We start from the raw sequence: 27,850 nt of genomic DNA on the forward strand, positions 1-27,850 counted from the left end.
TAATGCACTTGCTCATACAGACACATACATACATATGTATATACATGCAAATGCATATAGAATCATTCGCATGTGTGCTTACTCTCGCAAACACAAATTTTTCTTTACTTTTTTATTTAGCAGCACATCTACATTCCTTTTTAAAGCAAGCAAATGTCGCTACTTCGCACACATACACGCACAAACACATATCCATACGACTATGCAAAAGGTATACAAGGCAAAGTCAGCGCCACCAAGCACGAGCGATCTTCGTTTATTTTTTTTTTAGTGTATGCAGCGAAAACAACAAAAATATTGCGCTTCGTGTATGCACACACATGCTCTGTGCTTTTTCTGTGTTTGGATTTGGCTGTAGCTTTTCTACTCTTGTTCTTTTTGGCCTGCCATTGGCTTCGCATTCGACATCGCAGTTTTTTTCTTCGTTTCGTATTGCAGTAGCAAATTGAACTCTCAGGAATAACGCGTTTGTCGCTTCGTGCGCTCGTTTTTATGGCACATAACGTAACGTAAATAATTTCCCCACCCCCAAGCATACTTTGAAGCTCGTTTACATAAAAATATAAAACTTAATAATAATAAACAAACCAAGAAAATAAAAATCAAATCTGTAATAAAGTGAGCTTTTTAGAATAGAATGCGCAAAGCAACAAACACTTAAGTCGTTCGATGTGGTTTATGGCCCCAGGCTGCAGTTGAAATATAATTTATTATAATTAAAAATCAGCAACGAGCAAATAACATAAATATACCTATACATATGTTTGTATGTAGATAATTGGCAGTGTTTGATTTTCACTTGTCTTATGTGTTTGTTTCTCGTGCAATCGCGAGCCTTTGTACTAGCGTGTGTGTGCGTGTGTTTGTGTTGGTGTGACGCAGCTGTCATTGCAGCAGGCGGCGGCAGCCTAGGTGACAGTGCAGCTGCAGTCGACGCTCACGCCGACGTCGCACCGCTTGTCAAATGTAACAAAAGAGGCAAATGTAAAACGAAAGGAAAAAGCTTCTACGTGACCGATTTGAAGTTTTCGCTTATTAACTATGGGGAGGTGGACATAAAGAGGCAGAGAGCTTTTCATTGAATGCAGGTGAGCTACTTGTTATGCGAAACGTGATGCTATTTTACGTATGTATGTATGTATTTATACCAGGTATATTTACGTTACATGTATGTATTATATATAAGAGAATATATATTCCTTTGGTTCGTTTTTCCTTTATCCTTTCAGCAGCTGATCGCTAATTATTTTGAAGTGAAAAAAATGTATGCCAAAATTAAAATTTGCACCTTAAACTGTCTCTATTTCGTCAATTAGAATCGCTTAGAGCTTTTCTATTAAACGTGTAGAATTTCACATAAAAGCGTTAATTGCAAATACATAAGGCATAAACGCAACACCGTTGAAAATTTAAGTACATAATAACACACATACATACATACATACAAATGCTTTTAAAAGGTATGACGGGAGCAAGGGTGCACGAAAATGTTCCGATGAAGTCATGCTGGAGCCTAAAATAAATCAGCGAACTCTGTGTATGTGTGCGTGCATGAACGATCATTAAAAAAAACACACACACAAAATAATTTGCACTTTTTAAGTACAAAATGCAATGCATACATTTTACATGCTCTATCTCCCCCCTTATCCGTTTCAATCATACAAACTCACACACACATGTAGAGTCAATATGCATAGAAAAGGAGACATGGTGAGAGCGATATACACTTAACGAGAGAGTGTGTGAGTAAGAGAGATACAACTCAGCAACGGCAGTTTTTGTTCTTGTGAACATTATGGCTTCGCCTTGGCAAAAACTCATACACAAAATCTCGCCCCCTACATGAGCGAGCAGCGCTGCTAGCAACAACAACACGACAAAAACGAGCGACCACAACGAATGATATTTTTTAACTCCACTACATAGACAGAGTTGCCAGCTAGCTGACAAGTACATATAACCATATCTATGTCTGTATGTATAATTATTGGCTTATTTATATCAATAGGCACTAGCTGTTAGAGTTGCTTCAATTAAGCAACCAAGCCTGCTTTTTATCAGGCACAACAAGAAAAGAAAAACATTAACAACTTTTCTGATTTGCATGCGCCGCTGAGTTTTTCGTATTGGTGTTGGCAACTCTGCGCGCGCGCCAAGCATACAAAGCACATACTAACACGCACACATACATGAGAGTCAAAGTTACCTAGTAGGATGGAACTCTCATCATTGTAATTTCATTGTAAAATTAAATATACGAAAATGAATAATTAATTATACACAAGCTGCATTTAAGAAATCTAAAACTTGAAAAGGCATATGACAAATTTAAAAGCATGACAATTTGCAAGCAATGTGGGGTATGACAAAATAAGGCGATGAGCAGTACTCTTTTCATGCAGTCAGCCGCAGCTGGGTAATTTTGTCGAACTCACACTCATTCGCTCGCTCGCTCGCTCGCTCTCGTTCGGAACTTCGTTGGCTGCGCGGTGGCTAGACCAGAAAAGTTTTCGTGCGCGCTCGTCAGTCGTCAGTTTTTCTTCAGTGGCTCCGCGCGTTTCGCATTTTGTTGTGCGGGCTGCTACTCCGCAGCAGCAGAAAAACTACACATACATACATACACACAACTGAAAAACTTGGCTTTTTAATAAAAATAAATTCAATTTTATTGCTTTTTCTCCCGCGCGCTTTTACACATATACAAATCGTGCGTATCTCTCTATGTGTGTGTGTGTATTAACATAATTTGATGTGCAAAGCTCTTGAAAGAAGAAAAAAAATCTAATCAAAACGACACGACGACTATGTGCTGCCTGTGATTCTATTTCGGTGTGTATACCTTAAAAACAAGCAACTAAAAATGCATTAGATCTATATGTATATATTTTTAAATAGACTTAGAACTGTACTTTCTAATTTGTGCGATTGATTTACTGTTTCTGTCTCTTTTTCTCTTCTGTTGTATGTGTGTGTTTTTGCATATAAAATCAATATTTCCAACGGTTTTTGCAAAGTGTGTGTCCGTGTGTGAGTGCTAGTGAGCGTCTCACTTTCATATCGATTTTTCATGCGTTTTTGTGAAAGCTTTTGCTGCATTGCAAAGCTTTTCTAAAGCAGCATTTTTGCAACTGCACACATGCATGTAGAAGCATGTCTATGTGTTTGTATGCAATTTGAAGTAATGACGAACAATTTTCATTAATTTAATGAACACACATAAACGCACACGCATGCAAATGAGGTCAAGTGTCGTTGGGAAAAATTGTACGTTCTCTCTCTCTCCATTTGTATGCAGTCAGTCAGGCAGCCTGACGTTGGTGTGAAAGAGTGAGTATGACAACGAGCGCTCGTTACATAAGCTTTTTTCTAATTGGCGAATATATGCGCAGTAGCAGCAGCAGTGGCAGCATAAACTTCTAAAGCGCGCTTTTCAATGCAATATCAAACAACGTGTCGCTAGGTAAAAAAAAAAAAACATTTTTACATGTTAATTGCTAAAAAGCACGTTGTCGAAAAAAATAAGTACAATCTAGAAAAAATGTGTCGCTGTTTTGAGCTCTATGTGTATCCGCCATCTTGGTTTTCCCCCCTATGGGCAACCCAGTCGAAACAGCCGTGGCAGCAGCAGCACCACACAATAATAACAACAACAGTACAAAATATTTTTCAATGCTACTGGCGGGCTGGCTGGCTGGCCACGCTCTCTTTTTTACTCCCTCTCACTTTGGCTCTTCGGCTGCTGACTTCGTTTGCTTTTCGTTTATGTTTGTACAAGACGACAAAAAAAAAGCGTGAAATTTTCTCTCTGCACTTTTCACACACAAACACAGTCACAGCCACAGCCACGTTCACACTCGCACGCACACACTCATATAGAAACAGTGCTCACAGGCGCTTTGGCGCTTCGTGCGCTCTCTTTGTAGCCGACGGACGCACTCGACCGCCCGCCACATATTTTTCTGTTTCCACTTTGTGCTACACTTCTACTTCGTTGCCTGCTGTTGCTGCTCCCGTCGCTGTAGCTGTTGTATGTACATATGTATGTACGTGCTCTACAGACACGTTTACATTTTCATTTTTCATATTTTCGGCCTGTTTTTGACTCTCACGTACATACATACATACATACGCATACTTTGCTTTGTCGCTTTTATAATCTTTCACTTTATGTGCATACACGCCATGTTTAATACATATAGCTGTATATGCTTGCGCTGCGACGTTGCCAAATTTCACGCGCGCACTGAACTTTTTGTCGTGCAGCTTAAAAGTTTCATTTGTTTACATTCTACGCACATGTGCAGAATAACAAAAGTACAATAATAACAAAAATAATGAGAGCCAGCCATCAGCAGCAGCAGCAGCACGCACAAAAAGCTGAAAAGCAGAAAAAGACGGGGGAAGGAACAAAAATAACAAAAGCTTTTGCGCAACAAGTGCACAAATATAAGAATAAGAGATGAAGAATAACTGAAGCGAAACAAAATCAAAAATATGCTCAAGAGTCTTTGTTTAGTACTTGTGATTTGTTTATTATTTCTTCTATTATTTTTGTTTATATTATTTTATTATTATTTTTAGATCATTCATGCTTTTGTTGTGTGCGTGTATTTGCTTACATTCTTTGTCTGTCTTCGGAAATTTTGTACCACCCACGTCTTGAGCGTAAACGACCTTGCATTTTGATTATTGTTTTTATTTCTTTTGGGTGTTCTTCAGTTTCTACACTGACCTACACGTTTAATATTGTCGCGTGCCATACATTCTTTGCCCTACAGAGTTTTTTTTTTATATAATAATTATTATTTTCTGTTGTAGTAGACAGAAATATAAAAACGTGCAAAATGCGAGGGGAAAATAATATGCGAGACTTTTGTAGGCCGTTATCGTTGACTGCTCTTTGCTTTTATTTGGCTATTTTTTTTTTTCGCTAGTTTCTTGTCTCTATTGTTATTATTATTTTTTGCCAGTGCCAATGGCCAAAAAGTTCATTGAACTTTTTTTTATTATTTATTTTTTGGCTTGTTGATTATTTTGTGTCTTCATTTAGTCTGTTCGCAATTTCACTTTCACGCGGCCTACTGACTTGTTGTCAAAAATAATTGAGGAAAAACAAAGCAAAACAAAATAATTGGATAGGTTATTAAAGACTTAAACATGTTCAAGATTTTTAAATGTTTTAAATTTAGCGTATAACTGAAAAGATTGTCAAGCTAAAGCTAATTAATATATCTATAACAAAAATAACCTCAAAAAGGTTTTAGAACTCTATATTGAAGATCTATTCCCAGATACTCCTCTTTTATGTTCAATGCCTTCATGAATTATAAACTTCTTTGTTTTCCAAGTTTAAGCAAAGAGCTATGCAAATATTAATATGTAAATACATAACGCCCCAAACATCACCTGTCATATATAGAGAAGAGAAGAGAGAGAGAGAAAAAACGTTCAAGACACACTTATTTAAAAAAAAAAAAGTCGGCGTGACCACATTTTCAAATTACAGCATGCCCAAAAACCGCCGACACACGTAGATGAAGTGATCGAAGAGACGAAAACATATGGAGCGAGAGGGAGAGAGAGAATGAGAGATGGCGAAGTGGGAATAGCGGGCAGAGAGTGGGCACAGTCAGACAACATCATCATTCGCATCAACGAGTCGAGTCAATGCCGCAGGCCAAATTCAGCAACAGACGAGCGGACGGACAGACGGACAGATACTCTGATAGATAAAAGCCATTGCTTATTCTCTTGTCTGCCCTCACTTCGCTGCTTTTGCTGTTTTCTTGTCTCCCCCAGCCCAGCCCCTCCTCTGTCCAGTCTTTAGCTCCATAAACCGTTGCCCATTGCCATTTAGACGCTTAAATTTTCAACTCATTCCGAGAGCGACAGAGTACGCCCTTTACTCCACAACTCGTATGTGTATGTGTGTGAGTGTGTGTATGTTCAAAGCCACAAAACACAAGCCCTTAACATTCACTTTAAATAGCTTGTTGAAAAAAAAAAAACAAACAGAAAAAAAACGAGTTTTCGTTTTTCTCTGTTGGCCGCTTTTAATGGCAAAAACGACATTTTCTGCCTTTGCGGCGGGGCAGCGCAGAAAAACAGAATCGTATTGAAAAACGGATTGTCTGAACGACTTTGGAATTTACCTGTAAACGGAAAAATGTTATCAATATGTATGTGTGTTTATCTATATACAAGATACATATGTATGTGTATTTTAATCGTATGCTAATGATGATGCACACATTGAGATTGATGATTTATTTGAAGGGTTTCTCATTAATTTTTGCACTCTGTATTAAATTATAATGTAAAGAAATATTAATGATACATTAATCATTACATGAGTGAAGATATGACTAACTAGATGATAGATGAGGAAGAAAGTAAAAATAAATCATAATGATAATAATTATTATTATATAATTTTCTTTGGAACATTTCACACAGTAGTAATCATAAAATCCAGAAATTTTCTAATTATAACTAGAATCATAATTATATGTTGGCATATAGGATATGGAAAAGTATACTCCTTGGTAGACCATACCTCTTATAACATATATATGTAAATAACTGCATATATATATGTATATAGTAATAAAAATCCGTTTCATATAAAGGCAGACGACAACGTGTTGTAGACGTAGCCGCCGCCGCCTACGTTGTTCTTAACGCGATTTCTTTTGGTTTTTTCTTTATTTATTTTTTTGTAGATTGTTGCGAATGCTACAAGTTCTGTCTGCCTACCTCTGTCCCTCCTCCCCTCAATTCCGTTCTGCCCCAAACTCTCTATAGCTCCTGCTGCTGTTGTTGTTGTTGCTGCCACAAATTAAATTATTGAAAGTCGACGACGACGACGACGGCGGCGTTTATTTTTACGTCGTAAATATACAAATTTATGTCTGTATTTGTAACCGTGCGGTTGCCTGTATCGCTGTCTGTGCATGTGTGTGTGTGTGTGTGTGTGTGAGCAGCAGCCCAGCTTGGCAAGCGACAAGATAAATTCCACTTTATGCAAATCTTGTGGGGGGAACTTTTTCTCATTTCTTTCTTTTTTAGCAAGAACTCCTCTTTCTTTAATTTTTTCTTCCACTCTTTTCTTATTTTATTTTTGTATTTTTCAACTTATTTCCATTTTAAATTTGTTTTTCTGTCTCTTGATTTTTCTGCGAGTGTGTTTTATTTTTCTTTAAACTGGTTTTTCTGCCAACTCGCTCGAAATGGCACAGTTCTTGTATATTTTGCTAAACCGGTTTTTCTTTTGACTTTTTAGAACCAGAATAAAAATCCGAACAGAAAATATAAAAGAAAGAAGTGGCGGCAGAAGCAGCGGCGGCAGTAGGCACAGCTGAAACACGTATTGAAAGTTCTTTTTTCTCGGCTCCAAAACAATTTTCTTGAGTCTCATTTGGAGTCCCATTTTGTTTTCGCTCTCCCCCCTGTTGTTTTCTGTTCTCGAGCGCACTTCCTGTGGAAACAGGGAACGGCAGTTGTGCCTTAACGACGATCCCCGTTCGCATGAGAGAGCGAGAGGGTGGGGGATCGGTGGCCGGCGCACATTTAGGGGTTGCAACCCCCAACAGGAAAAAGTTTACCCTCTGCGTGTGGACCCTTTGCTTGCTCCTGCTCTCTGTCTCTAAACAGGCTTAACCAGTTTTCGGGGTTGCTCGGAGATCCTGGGACCGGAACATTAGTGGAACCTGGTCTAACGTCTGGCGCGTGCTTCGTATTGCAACCTATTGTGCCCTTATCCTATTTTTTCTATTTTAATTTTATATATTTACTTTTTTTTTTTTTTTTTTTTTTAAATACCCGATTTGCATCAGGGCATGATGGCACTCAAGTTGTTGGCATTTGAAACCCTGAATTAATGAGGTCCTGTGCCGTTACAACTGCGATTTGCATTGAAGTGCCTAGATTAATATCATTTGATGGGAGAGTTTTTCGCTAACATTGCGTGACATTTTGATAGCGCTTTAGTTTGATAGTAGATCTCTCCACAATTGTTAAATAGAAAGAGTTTCGGGAAAGGCTAATACGGAATGGGAATAGAAATCAGATATAGCTGAAGACAATTAGATCATAAGACAATATAGGATAAATTTTAATAAATCCATTTAGTTATTTACTCGGAAATTTTTTTGATATATAATTATTGTATATTAGTTAACTGCAATTTGCAATTGCCCCAACTGAAGGTGTTAAGTGATATTTTATCTATATCTTGATATCCTGTGAACGGCAGCTGCTAAATCAATATCTAAAGTTGGGGTTTTCGCTAACAACGTTCCGCATATGAGTAATTTTGGACGTCGTTTGATAGTAGGTCCCAATACATTAAAAATATCACTAAGCTACTCACTCTTTCCCATACCTCCTTTATTATATGAAGTTTATTTAATATATATTATTATTGTGGCAATTGCATTTAACACGATGTTTCGGAAAATGCAATTCCGTTGCATTTCAATTGCAAATTGCTAAAATAAACAAAAGAATAAGTTGAGATTTTCGCTAACCACGTTTCGTAAACAAAATATTTGTTATTTGAACGTCGTTTGATAGTAGACCTCAATACAAACATACATACATATATAATTTTTTGCACATATTCATACTCTCATTCCCATTCACAATCGGCACAATTTTCGACTATATGCTCTCGCCACACATCCGTTGCGAGAACCCCAAAGCGAAAAAATAATAATATAAACGCACGCGTCATCTACAAAGTTTTTCTGTGGGGTCCAACTGTACTTTTTCCATGCAAAACAACAACTCGCTCAGCAGCAGCAACAACAACAACAAAAACAACAATAGCGCTTTGCTCTTTGCCTGCGTTGGGAAAAAGGATCCCAATTTTCGTTATAATCCTCCACCATCTGCGCAAAAATAAAACCTTGCATGTGCAAAGAGCGTGCGTCACGAAACGTAGTTGTGGAACAGAGAGTGAGCGATAGGTAGAGGGAGAGGGAGGCAGTGAGCGGCGGGAGAGCGAGAGAGATCCTTTTCCATGCTGTCGCTGCTGCAGTCGCTGTATGCGTTGGCAGCGAGCCGCCCCTCCGCCCGATTTTACCTACTACTCCACGGCGAATATTTGCCTGGCTTTGTGTGTGTGTGTGTGTGTGAGTCGGCTGCTGCTGCTGCTCAACTACAATAACAACTATTATAAATCCCCTTTTCCATGTAATTGTGTGTGTGTGTGCGTAGGAAAAACCCTCAGCTTGAGGCGGCGGACATTGTCTAGCCAATGCATCATCAACGTTGCTGTCGACGTCGACGCCGCTGTCGCCGTCAGCGTCAACGTTTATGCCATTTGGGGTAAGAGTTGCTCTAAGAACAGATGGCGCCACTGCGCATGTCTCGCACCTTATGTACAAAGGCCACACAAGTTCACACAACACAACAACATACGATATATACATACGATATATACATGCATACAAAACAAATGCATGTATGTAAATAGAAAAAACTGATCCCCTCACACAAAGTAACCGTCCGCCTAACGGTGCCCTCTTGCGCTTGCACTTCTGTTCGTTTCGTTGCTCGTTGCTCGTTTTTCGCCTTCGCTCGGCCATCAACTTCTTAACAACAACAACATCAAGCGCAGCATGTGTTTTTCGCCATTATATTTTATATTGATCGGCTGCTTCCTTTTGCATGGCGAAAAAAACAACAACAGCGACAAACGACTTGTGAAAAAGGGAGCCCGAACCGAAAAGCCGAACCGAACGCCAGCCAACATCGTCTTCAGTTGTGCGTCACATAGCGCAAATGTTGCTATCTCTGTTGCGCGCATTGTGGTCAGAGAATTGTACATGGGCACAGTTAGGTTTTCTATAGAACTTCTCTATGTCGGTCTGTTCGCCGCATCGCATGCCTGTCTGCCTTCAGACGGGGGCCATAAAAACGAACGAGCAAATGAGCGCGTGTTGCAGCTGTCGCTGTCGTTGCTACTGCTTTCCACCTCTTTTTATGCTGATGATTAAATTACGGCAGGAAACGGACGTACAAAACCAACAATATCAAGAAGAAGACTTCATATGAGATGCAACTGTGTGCGCTCCCCTTTTCATTACAATTTTCATAGTAATTCGCCGTAGAGGCATCAATCCTCTTTCTTAATTTCTTTTTTGCTCATATAATTTTCGCTTCCATTTTGAAAAATGAAAATGTAGCCAAGCGGCGAGGTTGACGGCGACGGCATCATCACCCGACTCCAAAAAACTCTGCCACGTTTTCTCTCTTTCACTCGCTTTGCTTCTTGTTAGGCTCTTGCGGCGAATTGAACTGCTCGCATTATGTTTGCCAGTTTACTTGCCTGCGTTTGTGTGCGTGTATGGGATGTTTTCCCGTTATATTTACTTTGCTCTTTGGCACGCTCACTGCAATGCATTTCAAAAAAGGCTCCTTTTGCCTGTCCTCTACCTGCCTATCGTCGTCTGCTGCTGCTTACTTGGCAATTTCATAACATGCCCCCAAAGTATGTGAGGCTCACTCTCACTCACACTCGCACAGAGCTACACCGCTCACTCTCATCAACTTCGCCATGGGCGGCCATTTTGGTGTGTGCGAATGAGCGAGCGAGCATGCCAAACCGAACGCGTCGAGAGAGCGAGAGCAGTAAGTGAGCGTCGACGAAGCGTCGCGGCGAAAATGAAAAAGGGTCTCTCAGTCGCCAGCACATTTACGTCGTTTCAGTTGCTTTCGTGCGCTTGGAGCTTTTGTTTGGTCTTAGTGTGTGCACGGCAGATCGTGACGCGTGCGGTGTGCTGGCCAACAAAAAAATTACATACACTCGTATATAAAACATACACACACACATTAAACAGCAGCAACAACAACAACCAACGCCAAACCACACAAAAAGAAAATCATTTTCCTTGTGTATTAATAAATAAATAAAGTAAGTTTGTGAAGTGGGGAAAAAGTATAAATAAATAATGGACATACATAATTGTGAAATCGGTTTTATATGCAGTTCCCCCATTTTTATCATGTATGTGAATTTGTGTTTGTGTGTGTGTTCCTTTAAATGAAAAATGTTCTATTTTTAAATACACCATAAAGCAAATTACATACACACACACGGAAATCTATGTGACTGACTAGTAGCGATTGCTTCATACTTCAACTTTAAAATTATCAGAAAATCGTAAACGTTTCTCTGTATGTGTGGCTACTTGTGAAATTTTCCACAATGAAAATCCCACTAGGAAAAAACACAGTGAACACGCACACATAACCACACGCGCACACACATTCGTCTCGTTCACATACAGAGTGCGTATGTGTGTGTGTTTGTGCATGCAGCAGTGACGACGCGAACGTCGACTGCGACTGCGAAACTTCCCCTCTTTATGTTTCATGCTGCTTGCTGTTGCCGCCGCCGCCGCCGCCTCGTTAGCTAGCTGACAGCGACGGGTCGACGTCGTCGTCGTCGCAACGTCTCGTTGTCAGTGTTGCCGAAACTTTTTCAGCAAAAGTAGCAAAATCGAAGGCTGAAAGTAGCTAAAAGTAGCCAACTTTCTTCTAAAATAGCTGAAAAAGTAGCAAAAAAGAAAACAGTGCCGTTTTTTTTTTATAAAAAGTCAACTTTATTAATTTAATTATTATAATATCTCATCTATGACCACCAACTCGTCATTTTCACCATTGTCGCTTTTATAATTTGCCTTTTTAAGGTAGTTGGGTGGAACGCTATACTCATAGCATAAATAATAAAATCAAATTTTCGATAATTCTAGATAAAAAAGTTATCGGATGAGTTATCGAAAAAATATGATGCATGCCAAATTTCAGCTACGATGATTCCTTCTGCCCGTTACATACTTTTTCACAAAACCATTATACCCTGATTTCCCATTTTCAATGGGTTCAGGGTATAAAAACTGATAAGAAATGAATTTTGCATAACATTTTAGAAAGCTTACCTATTATATATATATATTTGAAAATAGCCAGATTTGTAGCTAATAGCTGCTTGAAAATTTGTGTAGCAATCGGACTCAAGAAGTAGCCAGATCTAGCTACAAAATAGCTGATTCGGCAACACTGCTCGTTGTCGTCATTTATCGTTTCCATCGATCTCCAACACTAGCAACTGTAACATCGCCACAAAATCCGTTAGCCGAGTATTTGTACTTGCGCTCTCGTTGCTATTGCTCTGCTTGCGCTCATTTCATGTCGAGTGAGAGTGAGTGGTGTGGCGGCTGGTGCCGTTGGAATGAGCAAAGTTGAAAAAAGGAAGCAAAGCAAAGATAGAAGTATTTGGAAGCAAACGACGGAAAAAGAAAAAAAAAAAAAAAAAATTGCATTTGCAGTTGTGTGCTCGAGCGTCATAGATGGCGCTTTCGTGTGTTAAAAAAAGTATGTTTCACATGTGTTGGTGTATTTGTTGATGTGTGGATGAAGCAATTGCGGAGCTGTGTAATTTGCATATGTAGATAAAATATTTATACATACATACGTATATATACGAATGTGTGCGAAGAATACAAATAATAACAATAATCCCACTGAAATTTCGAGCTCTGTTGAGCGTTAATGCATTTCAATGTGTGTGTAAGAGAGGTACTAGGCGGCTTTTTCTGTATTTCTGCCGTTGCTGAAATAAAACATGAACTTGACCTTGAACAGCTTGCTAGAGGCAAAACATAAAAGCGAGTAATTAATTGCCATTGTTGTTTGGTTTCTTTTGATATATGCAAGTGAATATGTGTATGTGTGTGAATTATTGTCATTTTTTGTGTTTGGCGACTTAACTAACTTGTTTATATTTATTTCTTGCATTGCACTTGCAGTTTAACTGACATAACTACAAGCATTTGACAAAAACAAAAAGAAAAAGGAAGGAAGATAACAACAAGTGGAAGATAAAGCCGAAAACACAAACGAAAGCTTACTAAGAAAATATATAAACAAAATTATATTTTCAATTGCATGGTATACTGAAATTTCCTGAAAGCTGCTGAAAGAAAAACGCGCCAGGCAGAGAGCACAACCTAAAGTGCGCATCGCCACGTCGAACGACGCGACGGTCGGCAAAATCAATTTTTTCCCTTCCTCCTCTTCTATCCTTTGAAAACTTTTCGGCAAACATGGATGACGATCAACAGTTTTGTTTGCGCTGGAACAACCATCAGAGCACGTTAATCAGCGTCTTTGATACGTTGCTGGAGAATGAGACACTAGTCGATTGTACGCTCGCCGCCGAGGGCAAATTTCTCAAGGCCCACAAGGTGGTGCTATCAGCATGCAGTCCCTACTTTGCGGTAAGTATAAAAAAAAAAGTTTTTTTTTTGTTTTTGTTTTTTAAAATTGAAACAAATGTGCAATCTATTTAATATTGTAGACTTTGCTGCAAGAACAGTACGACAAGCATCCGATTTTCATACTCAAGGATGTCAAGTACCAGGAGTTGCGCGCCATGATGGATTATATGTATCGCGGCGAGGTGAACATCTCGCAGGATCAACTGACGGCACTGCTCAAAGCCGCCGAATCGCTGCAGATTAAAGGTTTATCCGATAATCGCAGCGGCACGGGCCCAGCAGCTGCCGCCGCAGCCCAACAACAACAGCAAGCACCCAAACCCGATACACATCATCGCGTCAAGCTGAGCGCTCCCTATACACTCGAGCAGACAAAGCGTGCGCGCATCACAACGGCCGGTGCAGTTGTGGGTGTTGGGGGCATGGTCGATGCTGGAGATGTGGCCGGTTCGCGTGAAGGCTCCTCCAGTCCATCGCGTCGTCGTCGAAAAGTGCGACGCCGTAGCATGGAAAATGGTAAATTGCAAAAATAAATAATTAGAAAATATATGTTGTTAAATAATATATCTGTTTACTTTTGCAGATATGCACGACAACTCGAATTCGTCTGTGCTAGCCGCCGCCTCCAATCAGTCAATCCTCCAACAAACAAGCGCTGGCTTAGCCGCCTCCGCTCTGGTCAGCACTCAATTGGCCAGCGGCAGCGGTGCAGCAAGTGCAACGGTTGCTGCTGCCGCAAGCAGCGGCACCGGAAGCCAAGTAATCAACCAGCCATTGACCAGCAGCAGCAGCAGCAGTAACGTTACCAAAAAGACTGAAAGCGCTAAACTAACATCGACAGCAGCTGCCCAGGGCGCCCAACAACAACAGCAACAGCAGCAGCAACAACAAACAACAAGCGATGCCATTAACACCGACAATGTACAACAGCAGAATCAAGGCGCCCAAGGCGAGGCCGAGGAAATGGATGTGGCAAGCGGTGGTGCTGCAAGTGGCGCTGTTGCCGTGCATCCCGGTGTCGTTAAGCAATTAACAACGCTCGACAAGTCGAATCATAAACAAAAGATCAAAGATAATAGCATAACAACAACTGAAATGGTCATCGAGCCCAAGGCCGAATACGACGATGATGCGCACGATGAGAATGTTGAGGATTTGACTTTGGATGAGGAGGATATGACAATGGAGGAGCTGGACCAAGCGGCCGGCACCAGTCAGGGTGGCGAAGGATCTAGTCAAGGTGCGTCTCTGCTCTACAAGCATCTAAATATCAAATTATATAAATACATATTTTGGATATTAATTGTGTAAATTCTTCTTGTCGATATTGTAGCATATGCAACATGGCAACACGACAGATCTCAGGATGAACTTGGACTAATGGCCGCACAGGATGCACAGCAACGGGATCCACAAGGTGAGTTTTTCCTTGCATACTCTATACTCGAAAAGATAGTTCAAGAAAAACTATATACAAACTTATATATATAATACAAATGAAAAAGCAAAAACAGTTTAGATCAATTATGGTTAGGACCAGCCGAGCACGACGACCAGCTAAAAATTTCAAATGCAAATTTAGTAGAAGCAGAAAAATCATCTTTACGAATTTTTCTCACACAACTCTTAATTCACATAATTTGTTTTTCGTTCAAAAACTTAAAAAGAAAGAATACTACATAATTATTTAATTTTTGAAAAATATAAAATATAAAACTGCAAAAGGTCGTGCTCCGAAAAAAGCTCTTAAACGTTTCAGCAAGAATTTTTGTTAGGTAGTCAAAAGCATAGAAAGAAAGTAAAAAAAAAAAAAAAAAAAACAAGCAACAAGAAAAATGCAAAAAATACTAAACAGAAAAAGAAAAAACAAGAAACAAAATTCGAAGCGGCGGCACAGCAAACGAAAAATAAAAGAACAGAAATATTTAAAAACTAAAAACCAGAAACCAAATGACAAATGTTTCAAGTACCATAAAAAAAAAAACAAATTAAATTGATAGCCTTGATTTGATTTCTTCTAATTTGTTTTGTTTGTGTGTTTTGTTTTTCTGTTTTGCTTTGCTCCGCTCTCGATGTTACAGCCAAAATTAAAAACTAAAAAAACCAGATAATAATTTGTGCAAGTTGAAAGTACTACTATTTATTTATTTTGAGTTTTTTTTACAACTAACTTCAATTATATAATTTTTTTTTTGATTTGATCACACATAATTCGTATAACTCAAGTTTTTTTTTTCTGTATATATTTATTGTATTTATTATATTAAACTACTTTAAAATTTAATTTTTAACACACAATCTATCACAAAAGAAATGAAAACACAACCAAAACCACCAACAAAAACATTTGCTACTATACCCTCCCCCCTAAAAGACCTGATTATAGCTATCCTCCACAACTATTTAACTAACTCTAACTATTATAACTCACTCAAACTACCATCAAATTCATTTGCGCTTTATGAAATGTGTTCTATGTATGATTTGTTTTTAATATTTATATATATATATATCTATAATTTTTAAATTTTTTTATATATATATATATAGATTTATATATATTATGTTTGGTAATCATTTGGTTTTCGTATGTATTGGTGTTTTTTTTGTGCCGCATTTGGTTTTTAACATTATTATTTTATGTATATATATATAATTTATACTTATTTAACACACACATACACATATACATATACATACACAAACATATAGATATATAGTATTTTTTAAATAGTTTCCATTAATGCATAACATAGGCCGCAAGCTGCTGCTACATAAATCTCTCTCACTCGCTCTCTCTTTAAATCAATTGCTGATGAGAGAGAGTTTCCGAATACGAAGACACTTCAATTGCGCTCTCTCCTGATACACTCATCACACTTTCCATACACACACATACATTCATCTTGTACACACTGCAGCTTCAAGTTTGATTGTGTTTGTATTAAGTTAGTTTATAATTATGTTTTATGCGTGCGTATGTGTGTGTGTGAGTGAGAGTTGATAACAACTAAAGTTTCATAGCTACAGCAAACGTTGTGCGTGTGTGACTTTGCTCTGCCCCTACGTGTGTGTATGTGTGTATGAGGGAGTGAGTGTGCGAGCTGTGCGCGTGTATGACGTAGGTTGCTTTCTCTGTCTCACTCTTTCTCACACTGAAAGCTCTCTTAGTGTTTGTTTTAAGTGCTGCTGCAGTCCTGTCAAAAAAAAGCAGTTTTGTTGTAATTGTTGGTAAACCACTTCTAGCAATTTTAACCAGCAACATTCAAATAACCAAGTTATCAAGTTTAACATGATTTCTTTTTGTTAAACATCATATAACACACACGAACACACATCCATACATACACATTCATCAATACATACACACACACAATCCTCCATTTCTCGGCACTTGTTTGTTATCATTTTTGTCACATTTGCTTTTCTCGCCATATTCATTCAATGCCAACGTTTTATTTGTTGATTCGTCTTCGTTTAGAATTCTTCCACCTATATAAATTCCCCTTTTCTCCAGCGCGAGCTAATGTTTTATTACACGATTTTAGTTGATTTTTTTTCCGTTCCTTATAAACTATATATATATATATAAATATTTATATAAAAAATACGCATGCAGTTTTTAAATTGTAATTTTAGTACTATGTATATTTATCTTATATATATTATACATACATTATCTATGTATATACAGTGGTTCCAACGCCAAATCGGACAAGACTATTTATTTATTTCAATAAGTATTTTCTTTAGCAGTAAGTTAACTTTTTACCGTTTTCACATTTTTTCTCAAATCTATTATGTATTAGCCCCCTAAAACAAAAAAAAAATTTTTTAATTTCAAATGGCAACATTTTTTTTATTTTAAAAAACTAACAACAAGTCCGATTTTGAGCTTCAACGCCAAATCGGACAAAAGAAAACTGCAAGAAAAATATCCGTTATTTGGCGGAGATTTTCGTTTTTGTTTTGCTTATTGCGTTTCGTTATGTTCTCAAGCTCATAGGCGTACAGTAACACAAATTATTTTTGCGAAATGGCTCCACGTGGGAAGCAAACTGGTGTTGAGGCACGCCAAATAATATTAAAACTGCATTTTGATGGCAAAACTGTTAGAGAAATAGCAGAGCTGGTCGGAAGAAGCAAATCTACCGTCCATGATATCATAAAAAGGTTTCGGGAAGATGGAAGATTGATTAACAAAAGCCAGGAGGGAAAAAGAAAGCGATTAAACTCAAGGGAGGAGCGGTCGATTATAAGGGAAATTAAGGTTGATCCCTTTAAAAACCGCAAAGGAACTAAGGATGTCATTAAAAACAAACTTTGGAAAGGATGTGTGTGATAACACAGTGCGCAATACTTTGCATCGGTATGATTTGCATGGCCGAGTTGCCCAAAAAAAGCCTTATATTAGCCCTAAGAACAAAGCGTTTAGGGTAAAATTCGCGAAAGAGTACTTGCTAAAAACGGATGACTTTTGGAATCATGTTAGTTGGTTGTATATCATATTAAATACCTTTCTTTTTTTGCTAATTATCTTATTTAAAGGTGTTGTTTACTGATGAAAGTAAATTTAATTTGCATGGGTCCGATGGTAAGGTGTATGTGTGGCGTAAACCAAATACTGAGTTTGAGCCCAAGAACACAATAGGCACTGTTAAGCATGGAGGAGGTTCAGTCATGGTTTGGGGCTGTATGTCGAGTGCGGGAGTTGGCCATTTGCACTTTATCGATGGCATACTCGATAAATTTGGCTACCTTGATATTTTGAAAAAAAATGTTAAGCAGAGTGCGGAGAAATTGGGGATACTTGAAGACTTTGCTTTCTATCAAGACAACGACCCCAAGCACACTTCAATGCTAGCTAGGCTCTGGCTAATCCATAATTGTCCCAAATTGATCCAAACGCCTGCCCAGAGCCCGGATATAAACGTAATAGAAAATCTGTGGGAAATTTTGGCGAGGAAAGTTTACCAAAACCGGTATAACAATCTGGACCAATTGAAAATGGGATTACTTGCAGCTTGGGACTCCATAGAGCCAGAGATCTGCAAAAAGTTGGTCAAATCAGTTCCCAATCGCTTGCAGGCTGTTGTCGCAAACAAAGGTTTTGCAACAAAATATTAAATATTAAGTTTTTCTCTTATTTTTTATTAAAGTTTTCTTTTGTCCGATTTGGCGTTGAAGCTCAAAATCGGACTTGTTGTTAGTTTTTTAAAATAAAAAAAATGTTGCCATTTGAAATTAAAAATTTTTTTTTTTGTTTTAGGGGGCTAATACATAATAGAGTTGAGAAAAAATGTGAAAACGGTAAAAATTTAACTTACTGCTAAAGAAAATACTTATTGAAATAAATAAATAGTCTTGTCCGATTTGGCGTTGGAGCCACTGTATATATATATATTTGTATAATTTTGCTTTATTTTGGTTGACGGGACTTTTTTTTTTGTTTTATTTATTGACTTTGATTTGTGTTATCCATTATGTTTTATGCTAGTTCTTAAGACGTCAAATTCGTTTCGAAACATCTTTTGTTTGGCAAAAGCTTTTCTTTTGTACGAACAGAGAGCGCGTGCGCGTAGCTTTTCGAACTTTTTTTTTTTACCGTTAAAGCATTGCGTGCTCTTTCTCTACTTTGAGCTGAGAGCGCATTGCGCATGCTTCGCGTCGGTAATTCATTCAACAAAAACTTTAATGAGTTAAGTGCAAAAGTGTTCAAAGAAACTCAGCGTCAGCAGCAGCAGCGCAGCAGCAGTAGATGAGGCATCGAAACGGATCATCAAATCTACAAATCCGCCGTCTCGCCTGCATCTTCGCCCGATCAAGTTAATGCCGCGTATGCAAAGCACGTAGCCATCCAGAGTGGGTGGTGAGGTACAGTTGTTGCTTTCGCTAAGCGCTGGTACTTGCATCGTGGCGCCATCTACAGTTGGTTTGTCTGCGAGTTAACATCGTTCATACGCTTGAGACCAGGTAAGTATGCTTCGCTTGACGGTATCGGTTGAGCGAAGTGCCAAGAAAATGAAGTAAATTATGATATTTTAAGTTCGTTTTTGTTTCGAGCCCCAAAAAAAAAAAATCCAAGCCAATATTCCCAGCATCCTATCCCAAAAGCTTTCCCCGCCATCTCCAACTCATCTAAAAAACAAGACCATTCACTCATCAAACCAAAAAAAGAAAACCATAATTTTCCAGCGTTTTCAGGTAATGTAGTAAACAGGGTGCAAAGCTCTGGTGCTTTTGCAACTCTTTGTGAAGCAATTTTTTTTTGTTAAAATATTGCTTGCATTAAAAAAGCGCCGGCCAGGGTAAGCTATAAACCTATCTCAAATCCGAAAAACAAAAAAAATATATATAATCATACTTCATTTATCTACTTTACGCTGCATTATTATTAAGTGTATACACATTAAATTACACACATATATACATATATATATATGTTTATTGTATATATCTATACATATCTCTTATGATTACAATTATAATTTATTTACTTGGTCAATTTATCTTGCATTACGCTCCGGCCAATCGAGTCTCTGTTTATGTTTTAATACTTATTATAAAACAACAACCTACAACAGAAAAAATTGCTTGAAGCGGTGCCAACAAACCAACCCAAACTTTTTTAATGAACTCTGATTTTTGATTATACAAATATATTTAACAATGAATCTCGCTACCAAACCACAAAAAATACCCACAGAAATTTTCCTCGACAGATAAACAAACAAACAAACAGAAATGAAAGAAATCAACACAAACATAATAAATGTTTCTTTTTGTTCTTCTAATTTGTTTTGAAAGTTATTTATTGTTTACGCTTTCGATGTGTTGTTGATTCTGTTTCGTTTCCATTGTTTCAAAAAAAAAAAAAAAAAAAAATTATAAGATTCTGTGTTTTTTCTATTGGAGATTGGATCGGCGCAGAAACTCTGCACATTTGGTATAGGCTAAAAATAAATTCAAGTTCATAACATGTTTTGTGGAAAGTAATAGAATTGTGTGGGCAACGAGTCTGGAATTTCAAGTTAGTTTTCAATGGTGATTTAGATATACTTTATGCATCTGGAACGTGCGTCATTTGTCTGGTCAAACCACTTGCCGCTGGCTCTAGCTACCCCTTTTGAAACCTTCCGTTTGTGTGTTTTGAAAGCTTGTTTTCTCATAATTTATAAGCGCGCGCCCCTTGGTTGTTTCTGCTCTCGCTCCGTCTCAATTTCTGTTTCGCTCTCGCTCTATTTCTATCTCTATCTGTCACTCGCTTGCTCTGTTGCTGCTGTTAATTGTTGATCAACGTCAACAACGAACAACTTGGTAGATTCGTTCAAGTTCAAGGTCGGACAAAGATTTTTCTACGCTTATGCGAGAGAGCGAGAGATGTTGATATATATATTTATATATATATATTTTTTTCTTTTGTGAAATCAGCTTTATGTGTGGCTGGGATTGTTGCGTCTTTGTTTCACACTAAAGGAAAATGTATACATGAGCTATATAAAGTTCTCAATGATCGTGTTTTGTTTGCATGGATTGCATTAGGTAGGAGGAAACGAGTTTCTTTTCAAGTGTTTTTTTTTTCGATAATGGGGTATTTCCAAATTCATTAGCATATTATTGTCTACAAAACAGTTTCGAAAGCGAGTGATTAAAAACATTAAACTTAATGTCTCTCTCCCACCATACAGAATAATTTTGGTTGTATAATGCTGAAAGCCAATTAGTATGTTTGTTATTTAAATTTCGATTCTGTCATCATGGTAATATTAATAGAAGAGAATCGAATTGGATGCTGGAATTCAAGGCAAATACATCTACTAAATATTCTGTACTATTTTACTAGACTATTCTCTAGAATAATTGCGCTTACTTGCATTGAAAGCTCTCTGTTTGGCCTTGACCCACTTCTTGAGCCATGTGTTTTGGTTTGGCCTATTAAAAAGCACAAGTATCAAATGCTTTTTAGGTTACTGCTGCAACGTCGTCGTCAATGAAGCTTTTTGTGATAACTGTACACACAAGCGCGCGCACACACGTACACTCACACACGCACACAGTTATACAGCGCTTTGCTCCTCTCTCTCTCTCTATTTTTCTCTATATGTGTGGGTGAGAATGTAGTTAAACTGGCCTAGAAAATAGTTTACATATATATCTAAAACTATACCTATAAAGAAACAAAAATTAATCTATACAAAACATGTGAATGCAAGTGTGTACACAATTTTTTATTCTTATAAACCAAATTGAAATAAGATTTCATATGTATATGTATCTTTGTAGTAAACTTTTCTCAATTTTCCTATTTACTTTGTAGTTTGGTAATAGTTTTTAAACCTGGGATTTTCTTTGCTTTCAACTTGTACAATTGCCAATATTATTTTATTCTGCTAAACTAAATGATATACTCAGATGAAACTGTTGCAATGAAAAAGAGCTTTTTTCAAGAGATCAAAAGACATAGAGGAGAATATTTAGTTAGGAAGTTTAATTTGTTTTTGCTTTTGCTTAAGCCAAGCCTATTCTCAATTTGTGTGTCTTCCTCTCTCTCCCTCTCTATCTCTCTCTCTCTCGCACGCTCTCCCTTTCTTCATTTGTGGTCTGTGCGTAGAAATGCTAATGCTGCCACAGAGCTTAAAGCCCAGAAGAAAGTCGAGTCGATCGTCGGCGATGCAACAGCAAAAACGCCGCCAACAAGCAGCAGCAGCTAAATCGATGTCCTCGTCCTCGTCGTCGCCGTTGCACGTGTGTCCGACTTGTGGTCGCATTTATCAAACGCTTTCAACACTGACGCGCCACATGCGCAAAGAGTGCAATCAGCCAAAGCACTTCATATGCCACCTGTGTGGTCAGGGCTTTCACTATAATTTCAAGCTGCAGCATCATTACAATCACACACACCACCGGCTCAGTGCCTGATCCTAAAAGAAAAAGAGAAAAAAAAAAAATGAATATAAAAATAAAAAAACCTATTTAATTTTTTTTTTTTTTAATTTACACACTTGCAAATTTTTGTTTAGAAAAACTATAAAACAACAAAATAATCAAAATAAACTATTTAACTAAGCATAAAAAGTCAATTTAATTAGCTTTAAATTATGTTTTGTCAGGCATTCGAGTTTGAGATCGAGAGAGAAAGCGTTTTAAGAGCTTTTTTCACCGTTAGCGAGAGAATTTTTATCTAGTCTATTATAGTGTACTTGTTGAATTGTTCTGGTTCTTGTTGTTGTTGATGATGTTGATGTTGTTGTTGCCTATGCCTGAGCCATGTTCTCTCTTCTATCTCTTCCTCTCTCTCTCTTCTCATCTTTTTTTACATTGTGTTGTGTGCAGCCGAAGCCGCCGTCCCTGGCATTATCATGCCACAAATTGTAGCCGTGCGTGGGCGCTCAGGTCGCAATGCTCGAAGAAAGCCCACCTCCTCCTCCGCCAGTGTCAGTGCCAGCTGCTCCTCTCAGTCGATGGCTGCCACGCGCAACAAGTCCAGGCGTAAGCGTAAATTGGGTAGCAGCAGCAGCAGTAGCAGTAAACTGATTACGACACGCAGGTAAATGTGTGCTTTCACTCAATCTTTCTCTCTCACACACACTCAGCAGCCAATCGAACAAAACATGATCCTGTTCTTGTTCTTGGCTCTCTTAAAAATGTCAACTTAGTTTTTCGTCCAATTTGTTGTTGTTGTTTTCTCTCTATAGAAATGTATCGAGCATCAGCAGCGAGTCAGCAGCCACAGCATCGACCACAACGTCGTCCTCAACAGCTATGGCAACGGGGGCGGGGGCGTCAGCGCCTTACGTATGCCAGACATGCGGTCGCAGGTATCAGGTGTTGGGCACACTGACGCGTCACATGCGCAAAGAGTGCAATCAGCCGAAGAAATATGTCTGTCGCATGTGCGGACGCGGCTTTCACTATAATTTCAAGCTGCAAGATCACTACTATTACGTGCACAAGGGCATGTCGAAGAGAGACTTTAAGAGCGAGGAGACGGAGAGCTTAGCCTAAGCACAGTGTGTACACATATATAATTTGTTTGTTTTTTATGTAAATTACGATGAAAATCAAAAATGTGCTAATAAAGCAGACAGAGAGACAGTGTTTCGTTCAATTTTGTATGCGCGTGGAAGTTTGTGTGTGTCTGTGTGTGTTTTTGAACAGGCTGAGGATAGAAGTAGAAATAGGAGTAGAGAGTAGACTAGATGCAGAGAGAGTGTAGTATGTATGCATGTGTGCATAAGCAGGACAGCTATATGTGTTGCAGTCATTAAAATAGTAGTGAGACCAAATGTTGGTAATTAAAACTCAGTATTTTGAAAATAATTAACATATTAATTTAAAAGTTTATTTTCAGTTCATCTGTAGATTCTATTTACCAACTACTATAGCAGTAGCACTACTATTTTTATGATCACAGCTGTATATAGTAATTGTAGGAAGTTTAGTAAGCTTAGAGAGGAGAGACTTTGTATGGTATTGACTCAGCAGGAATAGAATGTGCAGTTGTATTAGTAATATTCACTGCCTTCTGCTTGCCTTTGAAATTTTTTATGCAAAGTTGTCTGTCGTCGTGCAGGCGAACAACAACAAATACGTAGTTTTACCTTGCTCTCTCTCTCTATCTCCCACTCTCTCTCGCTCTTGCCAAACATCTCGTTGCAGGTCTGCTCGAATTGAGCTTAAATCAATCCTCTTCGTTTTATTATGAGCCCGATATACCGCTGCTGCTAGAGCCAGCTGCAATGCTGCTACCGCCGCCGCAGTCGCCGTCGCCGTCGCTGCTGCCGCCGCCAATGACGACCCGTGCATCGGGGCAAACGCTGCGACGCGGCAAGAGAGAGAGATCACGTAAAAGGAGAAATAATAGCGCAGCAGCAGCAGCAGCTGCAGTGGCTGCGGCTAAAAAATTGATGAAGCCGGCAATACCGCAACCGCCTCTATTGGAGCGCAGCAGCTCGGCAGCGACGCTGGCCCGCAATGCTGAGCTACGGGACGATGGGAAATTGCAGTGTCCGCAATGCCCGAACGCATATACCCGTTTGTCGGCGCTGAAGCGTCACATTGAGTTCGAGTGCGGCCAGTTGGAGAATTTTCGTTGTTCGGTTTGTGATGCGGGCTTCAAGCGCAAAGATTCATTGAATCGCCATTGCAAGGTTAAGAAGCATATTACCAAATATTTGTATTAGGATCTCAACGAATCTCTCGATCTCTTACCGAGTAGAGTAATTTGTAACAAAGAATATTTTTAACGAATCGAATTGATTAAAGAGCGTCAATTTAGTTGTCAGTGTGTTTGTTTCAAGGATTTCATTGATTGCATACATACACCTACACCTATACACACATATACCTATGCCTATACCTTAACCATTGCCAGACAGTCAGACAGAGACAGACGTACAGTTCCAAAAAAGTCCCAATCAACCAATAGTAAAAGAAAGCCAAATTTGTTTAATGTGTTTAATGCTCGTGCCTGCCTATCGTATGTGTGTGGGTGTGTGAATGTGTGTGTTGTCGTCGTTGTGTCTCCTAAAATTGCTGCCTGCCCGAAAGCTCGTCTTGCACTCACACTTGCACTCACACTCGCTCCCACATACACACACATGCACATGCTCATCTCATTTTAAAACTTCACTAAAACCAAGCGCGCGCGCTCTCTCTTTCGCTCTCTTGCATAATTGAACTTTTACGCTCTTTAACAACTGGGGATTTGGGGAGAGATTTGAGCAATGTGCGCTGCCTCCCTCACTCTCGTTATCCCAACTACTGAATTCTGCAGCTTTACTCCACTCTCTACTTATCTACTGCTCTGTTCTTCTGCCTTCTGTTCTCTTTATTTTTAATATTATTTACTGTTTTCCAAATTACTTTAATTAACCACCTGTGCGCGCGCTGCTGTGCATTTTAAAATTAAAATTAATTTTGCCTGTTTGAAATTTGTTTTTGTTTGAGAAAAAACGCGTAAACCCAACAAAAAGCTTTAATTTATTAATTTATATTAAAAACCAAAAACAAGAAACCAAAATAATTGCAACAAAAAATCATTTTAACAAAATTTCCAAAATAATGCTTATCATGAAATTTTTAATTGATAATGGCATTTTGATAACGACTAATCATTGCTTGTTTTGTGCCTTGATGAAACTGCGGAACGTTTACACTAAAAATTTAATAAAAAATAAAACAAAAGCATGAAAAAAAACTCTAAAAAGAATTATTAACGTACTCTGAGCCAATGCAATTATGAAAATTACAATTTATTTCAAATTATGAGATATATCAACCCAAACAAACAAAACAAAAACAAATTTCAGGCTATCAACAACAACAACAACAACTGCAACAACAACACCAACAAGACAGCAGCAATAGCAGCTACAAACAGGACGACAGCTGCGATATGCATTTATCTTATCAAGGAGCAACACCAACAACAACAACTGCAGCAACAGCAACAGCAGCAGGAGCAGCAGGAGCAGCAACAACATCGGCATCAGGCACACCTTTGCATCACTTTCAAGCGCCTCAATTTGATAATTTTCAGTCAATGCTGAGCTCAGGTGTTGCCGCTGCTGCGGCTGCTGCTGCTGCTGCTACGGCGGCGCTGGCAGCCAATCCACTTGAGGAGAGTTTTACCTGCCCACAATGTTATCGCACCTATAGACGGCACGGCACACTGCGTCGCCACCTGCGGCAGGAGTGTGGCAAGGGCAAGTCGATGGTCTGCTCGGTTTGCGGTCATCGCACCAAGCGTGCGGATCACTTGAGGCAGCATGTGCGTAAAAAGCATCCAGAGATTGCGATGCGTTCGCTGTTTAAGCGTCAGCAGCGTGCTGCCGCGGCCAAGGCAGAGCAGCCGGCTGCGCAGTCGTCAGCTAGCGAGGATATTGTTGACTTGGATATGTTGGATGATGGCCTAGATGAATTGGCCGAGGAGTCACAGCATCAGCAGCAACTGCGACTGCCACAGACTTTTATAGTCGATGATGATGATGATGAGGATAATAATGAGCACGAACAGGGCGGGCTGACAGCCGACGAGCAACAGCAGCAGCCACAAATGGACGGCTATTATCAGCAACAGTTGCATCAGCAGGCGTTGCAGCAGCTGCAAAAGCAATTGCAACAGCAGCAACAGTTGCATGTGCTAGCAGCCGCAGCGGCTGTGGCCAAAGCCAGCAGCAAATCATCGGGCAGCGATGCGGCAACGCTGAATTGTTGAGGCTGGGCTAGGGAACGGGGGCCCTGGGGCCTGGGCTCTGGGGCAGCCAATCAGTGTGGGAGTGTTGCAATTGCCAAGTAAAAGACGCGCAACTCTTGAACTTTACTAATCAAATTAACCAAAGAAATGTGGGAGCTGGGAGGGAGGAGCCGGCCTTTAAGCCATTGACCTTTGACCTGGGCGGGCAAGTTGCTTTTTGCACACGGTATTTGCATTTTCTACAACAAAAGAAAACGTTTTGAGTCTGTTTATAAAATCTTTTACGCAAAAATCAAAAATCGAATGAAAAACATTTATTTCCAGCAACGAAAATCAAAATTCAAGTTGAACTTAGTTATTTTTTAATTAAAATGTAGCATAAAGAAGAAAAAAAGAAAGCTGAAGAAATCCAACAAATTAAGTGACTAAAAAAACTAAAAATAACAATAAAAAAAATGAATATATATATATAAATAATAATAAATGCAATTTTTTATATACAGAAGCCACAAAAATGTGTTTTTCAATTATCAACTGCATGTTTCACAACACACACACACAGAAACACACCCACATCTACACACACTCACACAAAATTTACCCAAAGAAAACAAAAACGAATATTTAATTTGTTTTTATTCCCAATAATTTTTTCGTCTTCAAAACTCTTGGTAAATAACATTTAATTTATAAAAATGCCTAAAAAGATTTATGTAAAATTTTGGTGCCGAAGTTTGTGTAATTACGTTAAGTTTTATATATATATATATATTTCTTACATTAATTTGTATGTGTGAAAAATGCGAATGAGAGAATATAATGAAATCAAGGAAAAGCAGGAAAAATCGCTAAATGAAAACGAATTTTGTGTAACTATTTTTTTTTTAAATAACAGTTATATCTCTCTCTCTCTCTCTTATGAGTGGCGGTCGTGGCGCGGTGTGCATTTTGTTTACCTTATTATTTATTTAAATAAGCATAATTTATAATTAATTTCTGCTCCTTAATTAACTCTAATCTTAATGTGTGAGAGTTGCGCCTAATCATTAGACATTTAAGTAGCTGTAAATTATATGAAAATAAAATACACCAACACACACATCTATACAACTCCACCCACCCACACACACACATCTATACAACTCCACCCACCCACACACACACACATACAACTTTCACATGAAAAATCGTAAAGAAAACTCAGCGCAAAAAACAAAAACCAAAAACAAAGACGAAACTATTTTTGAGCCCAAAAAACCACCCAATCCAAAACTTTTTACAGATTTAAGGACGCTTTACTGTAATTTTGCGACGGCTGTTGTAGCAGCGGCTGCCACCAACAAGACAACAACAACAACAACAC

The 27,850-nt window shown here is 38.6% G+C and overlaps 1 protein-coding gene across 10 annotated transcripts in view; it reads left to right on the forward strand.

The window, feature by feature from the left end:
• The first annotated feature begins 515 nt into the window (after window positions 1–515).
• Window positions 516–27,850, forward strand: part of lola (longitudinals lacking) — a 74,665-nt gene continuing 47,330 nt past the window's right edge. For 4 of the 10 annotated variants that reach the window (XM_018009640.2, XM_018009643.2, XM_018009646.2 and 1 more), the window contains exons 1-5: window positions 2,514–2,832; window positions 12,819–13,289; window positions 13,370–13,805; window positions 13,873–14,529; window positions 14,623–14,706. In XM_018009640.2, coding sequence (XP_017865129.1) covers window positions 13,116–13,289; window positions 13,370–13,805; window positions 13,873–14,529; window positions 14,623–14,706 — 1,351 coding nt within the window. In that variant the 5' untranslated portion in view covers window positions 2,514–2,832; window positions 12,819–13,115. Of the gene's footprint in view, window positions 1,089–2,511; window positions 2,833–10,697; window positions 10,922–12,818; window positions 13,290–13,369; window positions 13,806–13,872; window positions 14,530–14,622; window positions 14,707–23,948; window positions 24,567–27,850 lie in introns of those variants that run through there. The other 6 variants (XM_018009634.2, XM_018009627.2, XM_018009637.2 and 3 more) reach the window with 5 other exon arrangements.

This window comes from Drosophila arizonae, chromosome 5, assembly GCF_054131065.1.
Source record: "Drosophila arizonae isolate 15081-1271.41 chromosome 5, UAZ_ARI_1.0, whole genome shotgun sequence".
Classification (NCBI taxonomy): Eukaryota; Metazoa; Arthropoda; class Insecta; order Diptera; family Drosophilidae; genus Drosophila; species Drosophila arizonae.